This window comes from Nipponia nippon, unplaced genomic scaffold, assembly GCF_047370975.1.
Source record: "Nipponia nippon isolate SJK-2023a ecotype South Korea unplaced genomic scaffold, ASM4737097v1 scaffold_42, whole genome shotgun sequence".
In the NCBI taxonomy this organism is placed as follows: domain Eukaryota; kingdom Metazoa; phylum Chordata; class Aves; order Pelecaniformes; family Threskiornithidae; genus Nipponia; species Nipponia nippon.
This window is the reverse complement of record NW_028262361.1, coordinates 469,917-485,808: the sequence shown is the minus strand read 5'-3', so window position 1 is coordinate 485,808 and position 15,892 is coordinate 469,917. Positions and strand designations below refer to the sequence as shown.

The 15,892-nt window shown below is 73.2% G+C and overlaps 3 protein-coding genes across 3 annotated transcripts; 1 reads left to right on the top strand and 2 right to left on the bottom strand.

Moving 5' to 3' along the window:
• The first annotated feature begins 950 nt into the window (after positions 1 to 950).
• Positions 951 to 5,496, top strand: ATG4D (autophagy related 4D cysteine peptidase). Its single transcript, XM_087778081.1, has 10 exons — positions 951 to 1,232; positions 1,981 to 2,064; positions 2,148 to 2,321; positions 2,399 to 2,852; positions 2,950 to 3,014; positions 3,134 to 3,279; positions 3,419 to 3,497; positions 4,539 to 4,615; positions 4,985 to 5,108; positions 5,187 to 5,496. Exons 1-10 carry the CDS (start codon positions 1,115 to 1,117, stop codon positions 5,348 to 5,350), a joined length of 1,485 nt encoding a protein of 494 aa, XP_087634207.1. The 5' UTR covers positions 951 to 1,114; the 3' UTR covers positions 5,351 to 5,496.
• A 100-nt stretch (positions 5,497 to 5,596) lies between these two features.
• On the bottom strand, positions 5,597 to 11,309 carry KRI1 (KRI1 homolog). The gene is given in 18 exon segments (XM_087778077.1): positions 5,597 to 6,026; positions 6,109 to 6,204; positions 6,299 to 6,363; positions 6,466 to 6,596; positions 7,241 to 7,370; positions 7,498 to 7,580; positions 7,678 to 7,753; positions 7,827 to 7,997; positions 8,075 to 8,170; positions 8,585 to 8,875; positions 9,387 to 9,461; positions 9,899 to 9,995; positions 10,128 to 10,177; positions 10,264 to 10,321; positions 10,436 to 10,556; positions 10,655 to 10,760; positions 10,848 to 10,921; positions 11,195 to 11,309. Coding segments are annotated over 18 exon segments (2,097 nt in total). The 5' UTR covers positions 11,277 to 11,309; the 3' UTR covers positions 5,597 to 5,731.
• Positions 11,310 to 11,622: 313 nt separating this feature from the next.
• On the bottom strand, positions 11,623 to 15,034 carry AP1M2 (adaptor related protein complex 1 subunit mu 2). The gene is made up of 12 exons (XM_087778078.1): positions 14,906 to 15,034; positions 14,550 to 14,706; positions 14,383 to 14,450; positions 14,136 to 14,266; positions 13,912 to 14,059; positions 13,022 to 13,148; positions 12,781 to 12,923; positions 12,632 to 12,703; positions 12,383 to 12,541; positions 12,148 to 12,273; positions 11,795 to 11,870; positions 11,623 to 11,664 (listed from the first exon to the last, which is right to left on the bottom strand). Exons 1-12 carry the CDS (start codon positions 14,945 to 14,947, stop codon positions 11,642 to 11,644), a joined length of 1,272 nt encoding a protein of 423 aa, XP_087634204.1. The 5' UTR covers positions 14,948 to 15,034; the 3' UTR covers positions 11,623 to 11,641.
• Between the last annotated feature and the right edge of the window lie 858 nt (positions 15,035 to 15,892).

Here is a 15,892-nt window from a genome sequence, read left to right as displayed (position 1 = left end):
ACGTGGGGCAGCCCCACTGCCGAACCGGTTGGGCCTCCCCTGCCGTCACCGGTGGCCGTCCGTCCGTCCGTCCGTCCGTCTGTCCGGGCAGGCCCCGACTTGCACCCCAGCCCTACGTGGGGAACCCCAATTCCCGCTCCCCCCCCACCACGGGTGGGGAGCCCCAAACCCCGGGTCCCACGGGGGGGGGGTGCTGGGGGGCCCCGGGTCCCACGGGGGGGGGGGTGCTGGGGGGCCCCGGGTCCCACGGGGGGGGGCGCGGGAGGGCTCCCCCCCCAGCGGGTGCTGGGAACCCCCCCCGGCGGGGGCAGGGGCTGGGCTCGGTGCTGCCAAAGGCGCCCGCGGCACCGGCGCGCCCGTCCCGGCACCCAGCCCCACACCGGCACGGGGCGGGGGGCCCTGCCGGGGGGGGGGGACGGAGCCTGGGGGTCCCCGTGTCCCCCCCAGTGTCACCCCAGGGGGCTCCGTCCCCCCCCAATGTCACCTTATGGGGTCCCCATGCCCACCCATGACCCCTGGGGGGCCCCTCTCCCCCCCAGTGTCACCCCAGGGGGTCCTTGTCCCCCCCCTGTGTCCCCCCATGACCCCAGGGGCTCCCTCTCCCCCCCAATGTCACCCCAGAGGGTCCCTGTCCCCCCCGTGTCCCCCTATGGGGTCCCTGTGTCCCCACATCACCCCTGGGGGGGTCCCTGTCCCCCCCAATGTCACCCCAGAGGGTCCCTGTGACCCCGGGGGGTCCCTGTCCCCCCCCCCCCCCCCGTGTCCCCCCACGGCCCCCCCGTGTCCTCCCACGGCCTCGGGGGGGTCCCTGTCCCCCCCCAGTGTCACTCTATGGGGGTCCCCGTGTCCCCACGTGACCCCGGGGGTGTCCCCCATTCCCCCCCCCCATGTGACCCCCGGCGTTGCCCCACGTGCCCCGTCACCATGGCGACCCCTCCCGTCCCGCCCTTCCCTCCGACACCACTTCCGCCCGCCCGCGTCGCCGCTTCCGGCGGTTGGCGGCGCCCACAGCAAAGATGGCGGCGGCGGCGGAGACCGGCGGTACCGGTACCGCCCGGCAGCGGCCCCGCCCTCCCCGGGGCCCCGCCCCGCCCCGCGCGCCGCCGCCGCCGCCATGAGCGCGGGGCCGAGGCGGAGGGGGCGGGGGGGCGGCCCGGGGGGGGCCCCCGGGGCCGAGGAGGGGGCGCGGGGCCGGGGCCGCTTCCTGGCGGCCTGGAACAGCCTCCGATACGGTGAGGGGGCACCGGGGGGGGGTCCCGGGTCGGCGGGACCGGGACCGGGACCGGGGAGGGACCGGGGGGCCCAGGGCACCGGGGGGGGTCCGGGAGACCGGGGGGCACCGGGGGGCACCGGGGGGGTCCCGGGTCGGCGGGACCGGGTCGAGGTGGGGGGACCGGGTCGGTGGGGTTGGGGGGGCCCGGGGGTCCCTGGGCACCCGGGCGAGCTGGGGGGGGGGTCCCGAGGACCGGGGGAGCACCGGGGAGGGGGTCCCGGGACCGGGGGGTCCGGGCTGGGGGGCCCGAGGGGTCTCTGGGGACCGGGGCGAGCTGGGGGGGGCACCGGGGAGGGGGTCCCGGGACCGGGGGGACGGGGCTGGGGGGCCCGAGGGGTCTCTGGGGACCGGGGCGAGCTGGGGGGGGTCCCGAGGACCGGGGGGGCACCGGGGGGGAGGGTCCGGAGCGTCGAGGTGGGGGTCCCGCGTCGGTGCGGGGGGGGGGGGTCCCGGGGGTCCTGGGCGACTGGGGGGGTGGGGGGTCCGGGGCAGCGGGCGGGGGGGTCCCGGGGTGGGATGGGGGTCCCGGGGGGTGGGACTGGGGGGGGGGGGGGGGGCCCTGGGCAGCAGGACCAGCACGGGGTGGGGAACGGGGGCCGGGGGTCCCGGGGCGGGGGATCGGGGGGCTGGGGGTCCCGGGGGCGGGGTCCCGGGGCCCCCCCCCGACCCCCCCGTGCCCCCCCCCGACTCCCCCCGTGCCCCCCCAGGCTGGACGGTTCGCCCCAAAACCCACTTCAGCAAAGCCTCCCCCCTCCACCTCCTGGGGCGCGTCTACTGCCCGGCCGGCCAGGGTGAGTGGGGGGCCCGGGGGGGCCGGGGGGCCCGGGGGGGCCCGGGGCCGAGGGGGTCCTACCCCCCCTCCCCGCCCCCGCAGAGGAGCTGGAGCGCTTCCGGCGGGATTTCTGCTCCCGGCTGTGGCTGACGTACCGGCGGGAATTCCCGGCGCTGGAGGGGACGCCCTGGACCACCGACTGCGGCTGGGGCTGCATGCTGCGCAGCGCCCAGATGCTGCTGGCCCAGGGACTCATCCTGCACCTCCTGGGCAGGGGTAAGGGGGGGCGAGGGGGCCCCGAGACCCCCAAACCCCCCGAGACCCCCCCCCAACCCCCCCGGGCTCGGTTCTAGACTGGATGTGGCCTGAGGCGCTGCTGGAGATGGAGCCGGCGGCTGGATCCCAGCGGCCGAGGGACCCCCCGGGACGGGCACGGGACCCCCTCAAACGGCCCCAGGACCCCCCGGGACGGGCACAGGACCCCCCGGCACGGCCCCAGGACCCCCCAGGACGGGCACGGGACCCCCTCAAACGGCCCCAGGACCCCCCGGGACGGGCACAGGACCCCCCGGGACGGACACGGGACCCCCTGAGACGGCCCCAGGACCCCCCAGGGCAGCCCCAGGACCCCCCGGCACGGCCCCAGCCCCCCCGGGACGCGGAGCAGCGGCACCGCGCCATCGTGGCCTGGTTCGCCGATCACCCCCGGGCTCCTTTCGGCATCCATCGGTTGGTGGAGCTGGGGCGCAACGCCGGGAAAAAAGCCGGGGATTGGTACGGCCCCTCCATCGTCGCCCACATCCTGCGGTGAGCGGGGACGGGGGTGGCGGGGGGGGGTTCCCCCTCCTCGTTTTGGGGGGGCCGGGACCCCCCAGGACTCGCCCTCTCCCCGCTCCCGCGGCAGGAGGGCGGTGGAAACCTGCCCGGAGACCAGCGGCCTCTCGGTCTACGTCTCGCAGGACTGCACCGGTACGGCGCGCGCCGGGGCGGCGCGGGGGGTGCCCCCTCCCCGGTGCGGGGGGATCCCGGCACCGGGCTGAGCAGCCCCCCCCCCCCCCCCCCTTTTTTTTATTCCTTTTCGGTGGTAGTTTACAAGGGCGACGTCGCCGGGCTGGTGCGCGGCGACGCCGAAGAAACCGCGCCGGAGCCCGGGCAGCGCCGAGCCGTCGTCGTCCTGGTGCCGGTGCGGTTGGGAGGGGAGAGCCTCAACCCCGTCTACGTGGATTGCGTCAAGGTGGGCGCCCGCGACGGCGGCGGCGGCGGGCTCCGCCGCGGCACCGGCGCCGCTTCTGCCGCCCGCTTGTGCCAGGAAGCGGCCGCCGGTGCCGCCGAGCGGCTCCTGGTGCCACCGACCCCCGCCGTCCCCCCCCCAGGAGCTCCTGAAGCTGAAGTCCTGCGTGGGCATCATCGGCGGCAAACCCCGGCACTCCCTCTACTTCGTCGGCTTCCAGGGTACCGGTGCCACCGCGCGCCCGGGGGGCACGGGGGGGGCGCTGGGGACACTGGGGGGGACAAAGGGGGGCGCTGGGGGGCATGGGGGACACTGGGGGGACAAAGGGGGGGCACTGGGGATAAAGAGGGGGGCATGGGGGACAATGGGGGGAGAAAGGGGGGTGCTGGGGACACGGGGGGGCAAGGGAGACAAAGAGGGGGGCACTGGGGACATGGAGGGGGCACGGGGGACAAAAGGGGGGTACTGGGGACAAAGAAGGGGGCACGGGGGACAATGGGGGGACAAAGGGGGGTGCTGGGGACAAAGGGGGACCCTGGGGACAATGGGGGGACATGGGGGGCGCTGGGGATAAAGGAGGGGACACTGGGGACAATGGGGGAGCACAGGGGACAAAGAGGGGGGTGCTGGGGACAATGGGGGGACAAAGGGGGGTGCTGGGGACACGGGGGGGACAAAGAGGGGGCACGGGGGACAATGGGGGGACAAAGGGAGGATGCTGGGGACAAAGGGGGGGCAGTGGGGACAAGGGGGACAAAGGGGGGGCCCTGGGGACAATGGGGGTGACACTGGGGACAAAGGGGGGCCCTGGGGCTAAGGGAGGGACAAAGGGGGGGGCGCTGGGGATAAAGGAGGGGACACTGGGGCCACGGGGGGGCCCTAGGGACAATGGGGGGATGTTGGGGACAATGGGGGTGGCACTGGGGACAAAGGGGAGCCCTGGGGACAATGGGGGGACAAAGGGGGGGGCATGGGGGACAACAGGGGGGATACTGGGGACAATGGGGGGGTGCTGGAGACAGAGGGGGAGACACAGAGGACAAAGGGGGGCGCTGGGGACATGGGGGGGGACAAAGGGGGGGCACGGGGAGACAAAGAGGGGGGTGCTGGTGACAAAGAGGGGGGCACGGGGGACACTGGGGGGCGCTGGGGCCATGGGGGGGCCCCTGGCGACAAAGGGGGGGGCTCGGGGGGGGGGGGGGGGAGACGGGGGGGCCACTGGGGACAAAGGGGGGCACCAACCCCTTTGCCGCCCCCCCCAGACGACTTCTTGCTGTACCTGGACCCCCACTACTGCCAGCCCTGCGTGGACACCGCCCGGGAGGACTTCCCCCTGCAGGTGGGGGGGCACAGCGGGGGGGCACAGCGGGGGGGCGATAAAATGGGGGGGCCCGACACAACGGGGGGGCTGATAAAACGGGGGGGGCCGACAAAGCAGGGGGGCCTGACACAACGGGGGGGCGATAAAATGGGGGGCCCTGACACAACGGGGGGGCCGATAAAACAGGAGGGGCCCCAATAAAGCAGGGGGGACCCCGATAAAACGGGGGGACTCCAATAAAGCAGGGAGGAACCCCGATAAAACAATGGGGCACTTGATAAAAGGGGGGACCCCGATAAAAGGGGGGGGACCCCGATAAAAGGGGGTCCCGGCGGGGCGTGAGCCCCCTCCCCACCTTCTCCCCCCCCCCCCCCCCCCCCCCCCCAGTCCTTCCACTGCAGCTCCCCGCGGAAAATGGCCTTCGGGAAGATGGACCCCAGCTGCACCATCGGCTTCTACGCCGCCGCCGGCCGCGACCTGGAGGAGCTCTGCGCCGACCTGGCCCGCGTGAGTCCCCGGCGCGGCGGGGGGGGGGGGTCGGGGTGCCCCCCCCCCCTTTCTGACCCGGCCCCCCCCCCCCCCCCCCCAGGTCCTGGCCCCCCCCGGGCGCCGGAGCGGTACCCCATCTTCACGCTGGCCGAGGGGCAAGCGCCGGATCACGGCTTGGAGCCGCTCGGCTCCCGCTTGCCGCCGCCGCCCCGCGCCGGCAAGCGCCCCAAGAAACCCGGCGCCGACGAATTCGTCTTCCTCTGACCCCCCCCCCCCCCCCGTACACTGGATCAACCCCGGCGCGGTGCCGCCGCGGTGTCGGGGGGCCGCAGGCACCCCCGCCCTCAGGGTCGGGGTCCCCCCCGCGACGCGCCGCTGCCGGAGCTCGGGGCCGGCGTTTGCCGAGTGCCGGTGGCGGCGGCGGGGGGCCCGGCCGAGCCCCCATCGCCCCTCCCGGCGCGGGGACCCCCCCACCGTGGCGTCGCTTTGGCGTCACCAGCTGCTCGCGGCGAGGGGGGGGGCACGTTATTTATTTCTCCGCTCAGGACCCCCCTCCCCTCGTCCGTCCGTCCGTCCCCCCGTCCGTCCGTCCCCCAGATTAAAGATGAACTTGAACTTGGCGCCAGGGGTGACGGCGCCTCTCGGTCACCGCGTCCGCGCCGGATCGGGCTCCCCGCCTTTCTTACGCCGTTGCCGGAGGAGCTGCCGGTACCGGAGCCGCCGCGGGTTGAGGCCGAAGGCTTCCAAGCGCTTCCCGCTGAACTCCCGGCCCCCCAGGCGCACGGCGGGCCCCAGGGGCGCCGACCCCTGCCGCCGCGCGCCCCCGGCCCGGGGGGGGCTCCCCGAGGCGGCCGCCCCCTCCTCCGCCCGCTTCCGCTTATCCCGGCGTTTCTTCCCCGCCTTGGCCTTGGCCGCCGGCGCCGGCTGCGGCTCCTCCGCCCTGGGGGGGTAGGAGGGGGGTGAGGGGGGGGCTGCGACCCCCCAACCCCCCCCCCCCGGTGCCCCCCGCCCCCCCCACGTACGCGGCCGCCAGGGATTTGAAGATTTGCTGCTTTTTCCAGGCGTTCTGCGCCCGCCGGCTGTAGTTGGCCTGATCCTGCCGCTCCTCCTGCTCCGACCTGTGGGCCGGGGCGCGGTGAGCCCCCCAGAAAGAGGGGGGGACACACCCCGGGACCCCCCCAACCCCCCCGCGTTACCCCCCTTTCCCCTCACCGGTACATGCAGGTCTTGCGCAGGGAGCACCAGCGGTTCAGCTCCTTGTCATCGGCCGCCAGGATCTGGGGGGGGGGGGCACGGGGCAGAGTTGGGGGCTCTGGGTGGCCCCGGGGGTGGGGGGGGAGGGGCTCTGGGTGCCCCGGGGGGGTCGGAGCGGACTCTACCTCGTCGGTGGTGAGGCCGAAGTCGCAGGGGAGGACGCGGCGGTACCTGAAGCGGCAGGGCAGGTCCCCCACCAGGTCCTCGTAGTCCAGGCGGTAAAACTCCTCCAGGTACTGCTCGAAGGTGCCGGCGGCTGCGGGGGGCCGGGATGTGGGGGGGGCTCCCAGGGATTTGGGGGTCCCCAGGGATTGGGAGGGGGTCAGGATGTGGGGGGGATTTGGGGAGGGGGGGTCCCAGGGATTTGAGGGCAGCAGGAATTTGGGGAGGGTCTCAGGGATTTGGGGTCTCTCAGGGATTTGGGGGGGGTCCCAGGGATTTTGGGGGGCTCTCGGGGATTTGGGAGGGGTCTCGGGGATTTAGGGGGCAGGGATTGGGGGAGTGGGGTCCCAGGGAATTGGGGGGCTCCTGGGGATTTGGGGGGTCCCAGAGACTTGGGGGGTCTCAGGGATTTAGGGAGTGGGGTCCCAGGGATCTGGGGTCTGTTGGGGATTTGGGGGGGGCTTTCAGGGTTTTGGGGGGCACCCAGAGATTTGGGGGGTCCCAGGGATTTGGGGTCTCTTGGGGATTTTGGGAGGTTCCAGGGATTTGGGGGGCTCTTGGAGACTTGGGGGGGGGCAAGGATTTAGGGGGGTCCCAGAGACTTGGGGAGGGCTTTCAGGGATCGGGGGGGCACCCAGGGATTTGGTGAGGGCAGGGATTTGGGGGGGGCTCTAAGATTTGGGGGGGTCACTGGGATTTGGGGGGGCTCTCAGGGGTTTGGGGGTCCCGGCCGCTCACCGGGGTCGAACGCCGGCTTCTCCCGCTCCAGCGCCTCCCTGAACCGCGTCTTGCGCCGTTTCTTCCCCGGCAGCGCCGGGGGCTGCCGCCGTTTCGGGGCGGGGGCCGCCGGGTCGTAGTCGGCATCCATCTGCGCGGGGGGAGGGGGTGGGTGGGGGCTGCCTGCGCCCTGCCTGCACCCTGCCCGCGCTGCCCAGCCCTGTGACGAGTTCCTCCCGGCCTCAGCCCGGGGGGGGGGGGGGAACCCCCAGACTCACCACGAAATCGGGGTCCTCGCAGTGGGGCTCGCGCTCGCCGCCCCCCTCCTCCCGCCCCGTCCAGGCGTCCCAGTTCCAGTCGTCTGCGGGGACCGGACGGACGGGACCCCGTGAGGTGGCGTTGGGGACCGAAGGGAGGGGGGGTGACAGGGACCCCCCCCCCCAGCCCCCCCCACTCACCCTCCAGCCCTTCCTCCTCCTCGAACTGCGGCTTCTCCTCCTCCTCCCGGCCGTAGTACTCCTCGCCGAAGCACTCCTGGGGGGCGGGGGGGGGTTGAGCGGGGCCGCGGTGGCGGCGGGGGGCCGCGGCGGCGCGGCGGGGCACCCACCGCCATCAGCCGGTCGTGCCGGGCCGGGTCGAAGTCCTCCTCCAGGAAGGCTTCGGTGAAGCCGACGGCGGCGTTGCCGGTGGCCTCCCGCAGCCGCGCCAGCCGGGCGGCCATCTCCTCCCGCTTCAGGTTCTTCAGCTGCTTCAGCTCCTCCTGCTTCCGCGCCTTCTCCTGCGGGCGGGCGGACGGACAGGGCGCTGGCGGGGGGACAGACGGACGCGCCCGGCCCCGCTCCCCCCCTTCCTCACCTTCCTCTTCCTCTCCCGAATCTTCTCCCGCTTCTCCTTCCGCCGCTCGTCCCGGCGCCGCACCGAGCTGGGGATGCTCCGGGGGTACGTCGTCACCTGGGGGGGGGGAATCAGCCACCCCGCCCCCAAACTTTGCCCCCCCCCCCCCCCATTTTGCTTCCCCACCCCTTAATTTTGGCCCCTCCCCCCAATTTTGCCCCTCCCCCAAATTTTGCCCCCACCCCTCATTTTGCCCCTCCAATTTTTGCTTCCCCACCCTTCATTTTGCCCCCCCCCCAATTTTGTCCCCCTTCCTAATTTCGCCCCCTACCCCCAAATTTTGCCCCCCACCCCCAATTTTGCCCCCTCCCAATTTGTGCCCCCTACCCCAACTTTTTGCTCCCCCCAACTTTTACCCCCCACCCCTAAATTTTGCCCCCCCCCAATTTTACCCCCATCCCAACTTTTTGCTCCCCCCAACTTTTACCCCCACCCCTAAATTTTGCCCCCCCCCCAACTTTTTGCCCCCACCCGCTCGGCGCCGGGCTCCTCGAAGCGGAAGTTGTAGCACCGCTCGAACGCCGCCTGCTTGGCGAGGAAGAGCTCGCCCTCGTCCGAGGAGTCGGCCACGGGGGGGCCCTGGGGGAGGCGGGGGGTGAGGGGGGCGGGGGGCGCCGGGGGGGGCGGGGGGAGGGGAGTCGCTCACCCTTCGGCCTCCTCCTCCTCCTCCTCCTGGCGGTAGCCGCGGTTCAGGATGTAATCGCGCAGGAAGCGCTCGCCGGGGTCCAGCGCCGGGTCCGTCCAGTACTGCTGGAGGGGCACCTGCGGGACGGGGGGGCGTGGGGACACGGGGGGGGTGTTGGGGACACGGGGGGCGTGGGGACACGGGGGGGCATGGGGACATGGAGACGGGGGCTTGGGGGCACGGGGGGGCATGGGGACATGGAGACAGGGGGCTTGGGGACACGGGGGGGTGTGGGGACACAGGGACAGGGGGCTTGGGGGCACTGGGGGGTGTGGGGATGTGGGGGGAGCTTGGGGATGCGGGGGGGGGCGTGGGGACAAGGGGCTTGGGGACACTGGGGGAGTGTGGGGACACCGGGGGGGGGGGGGGGGAGGGGATAAGAGGCTTATGGGGATGGGGGGCTTGGGGACACGGGGGGGGCTTGGGGACACGGGGGGGTGTGGGGACATGGGGGGGGCATGGGAATGGGGGGGCTTGGGGACATGGCATGGGGCCAGGGGGACACGGGGGGTCGGGGATGGGGGGACGCAGCCCTCTGCCTGCCAGGGCCATCGCTGCCACGAGCTGTGCCCGGCCTCAGCCCCTCACCAGGTCCTGCAGCGGCTCCGGGGGGGGCCCCCCCTGCCCCTTCAGCCAGCGGATGTACTCCTCCTCCTCCCGCGCCTGGGGGGCGCCGTCAGCCTGGCACCCCCCAAACCCCCCCCCCCAAACCCCCCCCAACCCCCCTGTGACCCCCAAACCCCCAGGACCCCCCAAAACCCTCCCCAAATCCCCCTGGGACCCCCAGACCCCTCCTCCTCCTCCTCCTCCTGCGCCTGGGGGCGCCGTCAGCCTGGGACCCCCCCAAACCCCTGGGACCCCCCAAAACCCCTCTGTGACCCCCAACCCCCCCCAAACCTCGCATGGCCCCCCCAAACCCCTCCCGTGACCCCCAAACCCCCCATGACCCCCCCAAACCTCCCCTGTGACCCCCCCCAAATCTATGATCCCTACGCTCCTGTGACCCCCCCAAACCCCCCCATGACCCCCTCAACCCCCCCGTGACCTCCCCAAACCCCCCTGTGACCCCCAACCCCCCCGTGACCCCCCCACGCCCTCACCTTCTCCTCCGCCGTCTGGCTGCGCCGCCGGAGCAGGGCAGAGCCTTCCTCACCCTCCTCCTCCTCCTCCTCGCTGTCGGCCACGAAGGCTCGGAAGCTGCCGGGGGGGGGGGGGCACAGGGTTACCCCTCCCCCCACGCTGGGGACCCCCCCCGAAGTCTCACAGCCCACCCTCCCCCCCAAAAACCCCCCAGCCCCCCCCCCCCCCCAAACGCCGCAGCCCCCCCACCTCTCCTTCAGCTCCCGCTGCTCCTCCGCGTAGCTCCTGGAGGCCACCCGCTGCGGGGAGAAATCGGGGGTCGGGGGGGTCGGGGGGGTCACACGCAGCCCCCCCCCCCCCCCCTCCAAACCCCCCCGCCCCCCACCTTCCTCCGCTCGGCTGCCGCCTCCTCGTCCTCCTCATCTTCCTCATCGACGTACTTGCTGCGGGGGAGGCGGGAGGGCCAGGGCCGCCCCGGGGGGGGGGCGGGGGGGGGATCAGCTCCGGACCCCCCCCCAAAAAAAGCCCCCCACCCCCCAAAAAAGCCCCCTCCTCACCCCTCCTTCTCCAGCACCACCTTCCTCTCGTAGTCCTTCAGGTACATCGGCTTGGCCGGGCGCTCTTCCTCCTCCTCCTCCTCCTCCTCCTCCTCCTCCTCCTCGCTCCCCGACGAGGAGTCTGGGGATGGCGGGGACGGTTTTGGGGACCCCCCCCCCCCCCGAATTGGGCCCCCCCCGGGGTTTGGGGCCCCCCCGGGGTTTGGGGGCCCCCGGTACCTTGCTGGCGGTAGAAGGTGGTGTCCTCCCGGTAGATGCGGGGGTCCCGGGTCTTCAGCAGCGCCAGGGTGCGGTAGAAATCCCGCTCCAGGCGGGGGTCGGGGGCCTGGGGGGGCCGGGGGACCGGTAACGGGGGGCCGGGGGGCCCGGGGGGCCGGTAACGGGGCCCCCCCCCCCTCCCCCCGCCACTCACCACCTCGTCCCCGCTGGAGTCGGACTCGGAGCTGGAGCCGGAGCCGTCCCCGGTGTCCCCGTCCCGGTCCTGCACTGCGGGCAGCCCTCAGCCACCGGCGCCGCGGCGGGGGGGGAACCGCCGGTACCGGTGTCACCCCCCCAGTCCCCGGTGCCCCCCCCCCGGTCCCCGTCCTCCCCTCGGTTACCCCCTCCCCGGCCCCCCCGGTCACCCGGTGTCGCCCTCCCCCCCGACCCCTCCCCCCGTTACCTCCCGGCCCCCGGTTCCCGCTCCCCGTTACCTCCCGGTGCCCGGCCCCGCCCCCCCCGCCCGGCCCCACCCCCGGCGCCAGGCCCCGCCCCGCTCACGCCGCTGCAGCTCCTCGCGCCGCCGGTAGCGCCGGTACCGCTCCGCGAAGGCCGCGTTCACGCGCAGCTCCGGCTCCGCCATCTCCGCGCACGTGACCGGCACTTCCGTCGCCGCCGTCACGTGACGGGGGGGGAAAGCGCGCAACGGCCACGCCCCCAACCCCGAACCGCCCCGCCCCGTCCTCTCCCGCTCTTAAAAGGGAAACGCGCCCAGCGCCGCGGGTGGGGCCCAGCCAAACCCCCCCGGCCGCCCCGGGACCCCCAGAGCGCCCCCCCCCCCCCCATCTCCTCCCCTCTCCCCCCCCGGGACCCCCCCCCCCCAAAAAAAAAAAAAAAAGATCCACGGGGCCGGTGGTCTCAGCTCCATCTTTATAGGGAGAGAGGAGGAGGGTGGGCGCAGGGGGGTCCTGGGGGGTCCATGGCGGTGCGGGGGTGCGGGGACCCCCCTTAGGTGGTGCGGAGCTGGTAGTCTGCAAGAGGGAGAGGGGGGTGAGGGGGGCGGGGGGGTCCCGGGGGGTCCCGGGGGGTTCCGGGGGTCCCGGGGGGTTCCGAGGGGGTCCCGGGGGGGTTCCGGGGGTCCCGGGGGGGTCCCGGACTCACCCCCGCTCTGGGTGATGTAGCGCACCCAGGGCAGCGCCTGGTACCCGCTCTTCTCGATGATCTTCATGTACCGCACCTGGGGGGGCAGGGGGGATGGACCCCGACCCCCCCCGGGCACCCCGACCCCCCAGGGGACCCCGATCCCCCCCAGGGCACCCCGACCCCCCCCGGGCACCCTGACCCCCTCTTGGGCGCCCTGACCCCCCCCAGCTCCCCCCGGTGCAGAGGGGACACCGCCCCCCCCCCCAGGCCACCCCCATGGGGACACCGTGACCCATCCCCGCCGCCCTGTCCCCACATGGGGCCACCTCCCCGGGGACCCCACGGGCCACGTCCCCCTCCCCGGGTGGCACCTGGATGCCCGAGACGGTGAAGTAGGGGATCTCGAAGCGGACGGAGATGGGCGGCCGTCCCTCCTCTTCCTCCTTCTCCACGCTGGGCAGCCCGAAGTGGGCGCGCATCAGGTGCTCCTTCCCGCCCTGCGCGGCACCGCCACGGCTGGGGACGGCGCCGGGCCAGCCGGCAATACCGGCGGAGGCCCGGGGCGGGAAGGACCCCGGCAGCGGGGATGCGGGTGGGCAACCTCACCGGGAAGGACTTGATGGTCCAGATGACGAGGTTCTTCTCCGGGAGGTACCTGGCGGAGCCCACGCTGGTCTTGAACTTGGGCGAGTCGGCGTCGCTGGGCACCGGCACCGCGATCTCCACCCCGTTGGCCACCGACTGCTTCTTGAACTGGCCCTTGGCCTTTGGGGGGGGGACGGACAGGAGTGGGGTGGGGGGGTCGGGGCGGCCGGGGGTCCCCCCGTGGTGGCGGTGACCTCCCCGGCGTCTCACCTTGACCATGATCTCCACCCGGCTGTGGGAGAACTTCTCGATGACCGACTCGATCCAGATGAGCGGCTTCACCTTGGGTGGGGGGAAAGGGGTCACCGCCACGTCCCCCCGTGGCCCCCGTGGCCCCCCCGGCTGGGCCCGGCCCCCACCTGGGTGTTGAGGCGGTAGGACATGAGCTCGAAGTCCCCGTCGGGGGGGATGAAGGAGATGGTGCGGTCGTTATCGAAGCGGGAGAGCCGGACGCACTGGTGGAACTTCACGTCCTCCAGCTCCACCGACTTGTTCTTGCCCCCTGGGGAGGGAGGGACGGCGTCGGGGGGGGGGGGCGAGGGGACGGGGACGCGTCCCCCCCGCCCCGGGGCTGTCCCCGAGCCCACCGGCGGCACTCACGTCCGGTCAGCTCGAAGAGGACGCGGTCGTTCAAGCCCAGGCGCAGCTCGGGCATCCCCGAGAGGAAGACCTTCAGCTTGATGGTGCCCACCACCTCGCTCAGCAGCACGCTGCCGTTGGCGTTCACCTGCGGGCACCGGCACCAGCTTCATCACCGGCACCATCGCCGTCCTCATCTCCAGCCCCAGCCCCATCACGGGTCCTATCACGAGCCCCGTCACCATCCCCGTCCCCATCGCTGTCCCCGTCGCCATCCTCATCACCATCACCAGCCCCATCAACGTCACCATCCTCATCACCATCACCATCCTCATCAACGTCACCAGCCCCATCACCATCCTCATCTTCATCCCCATCATCAGCTCTATCAATGCCACCATCCTCATCACCATCACCAGCCCCATCACCATCCTCATCTTCATCCCCATCATCAGCTCCATCAATGCCACCATCCTCATCCCCATCACCAGCCCCATCACCATCCTCATCTTCATCACCAGCCCCATCAACGTCATCATCCTCATCCCCATCCTCATCCCCGTCCCCATCAGCATCACCAGCCCCATCCTCATCCTCACCACCATCACCAGCCCCATCCCCATCCTCTTCTTCATCACCAGCCCCATCAACGTCATCATCCTCATCCCCATCCTCATCCCCGTCCCCATCAGCATCACCAGCCCCATCCCCATCCTCACCACCATCACCAGCCCCATCACCATCCCCATCCCCATCCCCATCACCGTCCCCACCACTGGTCCCACCACCATCACCATTCCCATCCCCATCACCGGGCCCACCACCCCACCGGGGACCCGGCAGCAGCCCCTGCCATGGCAGGACCCCACCAGCCGCCCCCAGTTTGCGGGTCCCCCCCGTCCCCGTCTCACCAGCAGGTTCACCGACTCGATGACGTCGATGAAGACCTCGTTCTTCTTGTACTTGATGCCCTCGGAGCGCCAGGACACGGCGTTGGTGACCGTGGTGGGGACGCGGGACGCGCCCGTCTCCAGCTTGTTGCCCTCCTGCGTGATGTACCTGCGGCGGGGGGTGAGGGGGGTGAGGGGGGCGAGGGGGGGTCCCGACGCCCCCCCGGCCCCCCGGCCCCGCTCACTCCTGCAGGATCTTGCTGTCCGTCGTCTGCGGGAAGCCGAAGTCCATCAGCTCGTCCAGGAGCTCGTAGACGATGACGAAGTTGTCGCGGATGCTCTCCTCCTCCAGCTCCTTGAAGTACTCGCAGAAGACCTGGGGGGGACACGCCCCACCCCCCCCCGAGCGCCGCCGTCACCCCCCGGGAGAGTGGCCCCCCCCAAATGGGGGGCCCTCGCCCCCCCAGCCCCCCGCCAGCCCCCCAGCCTCACCTCCACCACCTTGTAGAGGAAGGAGTAGACCAAGGACGCGTTGCCGTTCTTCTTGGTGGTGGCCACCACTGGTTGGGGGGGGGGGTTAAGGAAAAGGGGAGCGCGGGGGGGTCCCCCCGACTCTGGGGGGTGGGGGGGTCGGCGGGACCGGCGTTCCGGAAGGATACGGTAGAGGTTGGCGTGTTTGATCCAGAGGAAGTGGACTTTGCCGTGGGTCAGGAGGGGCGCGAGGGCCCCCTCCTCCTCCCGCTGCAGCAGCAGCCCCATGAAGTGCTCGATCTCCCCCAGCCCCACGTCCCCCTTGTAGTTGCGGCTGATCAGCGGCTGCGGGGACGGGGGGGGGTCAGAAATGGGGGATCCCCCCCCCCCCCCAAATCGCTCACCCCATCCCCGGGGTCACGGGGGTCACCGCCAGGCTCCGCCGTTGACCTTGGGTGACCTTCGAGGCCAGGGGGGACAGCGGGGTCCCCCCCCACCCCGGGGGGGTTTTGGGGGGCTGTGGCGGGGTGAGGGGGGGTCTCACCTTCCCCTTCAGGTCCAGGATGAAGAGGGCGGAGGCGGCCATGGCGGGGCCCCGGCAGCCACCGCGTCACCGTCACCTGCGCCAGGTGAGCGGCTGCGCCCAGGGGTGCGCGGGGCCTTAAAGGGGACGGCCCAGCCCCACGGGCACCCACGGGGGTCAGCTCCCACCCGTGGGCCTGGGGTGGGGGGGCACCCAGGCTCGGCCACCCCACGGCGGGGCACGGCCACCTGCGGCCCAGCCGGGTGGTCGTGGGGGTGGCTGTTGGTTGGGACCCCCCACCCAGGGGACCCCCCCCACCCAGGGGACCCCCAGACCGGCTCGGGGGGGCTGGGCAGCTCCCAGACACCTGGATCCCCCCCAGCCTGGGCTGGGGTCCCCCAACCCAGCCTGGGGGGGTCCCTGCAGCACCCTGGGTCCCCCACCCCACCCTGGGGGGGGCGGGTCCATGCACCCTTGGGTGCCTGGGCCTCTCATCCCATCCTGGGGGGTCCCTGCAGACCCCGGACCCCCAGATCCCCCACACTGGGGAGAGGGAGGTCCCTGCAGCACCCAGACCCCCAGATCCCCACCCTGGGGGGTCCCTGCACCCCCAGACCCCCACCCTGGGGGGTCCCCGCACCCCCAGACCCCCAGATCCCCACCCTGGAGGGGTCCCTGCACCCCCAGACTCCCAGATCCCCACCCTGGAGGGGTCCCTGCACCCCCGGATCCCCACCCTGGAGGGGTCCCTGCACCCCCAGACCCCCATCCTGGGGGGGGTCCCTGCACCCCCAGACCCCCGGATCCCCACCCTGGAGGGTCCCTGCACCCCCAGACCCCTGGATCCCCACCCTGGAGGGGTCCCTGCACCCCCGGATCCCCCACCCTGGGGGGTCCCTGCACCCCCAGACCCCCGGATCCCCACCCTGGGGGGGTCCCTGCACCCCCGGATCCCCCACCCTGGAGGGGTCCCTGCACCCCCAGACCCCCGGATCCCCCACCCTGGGG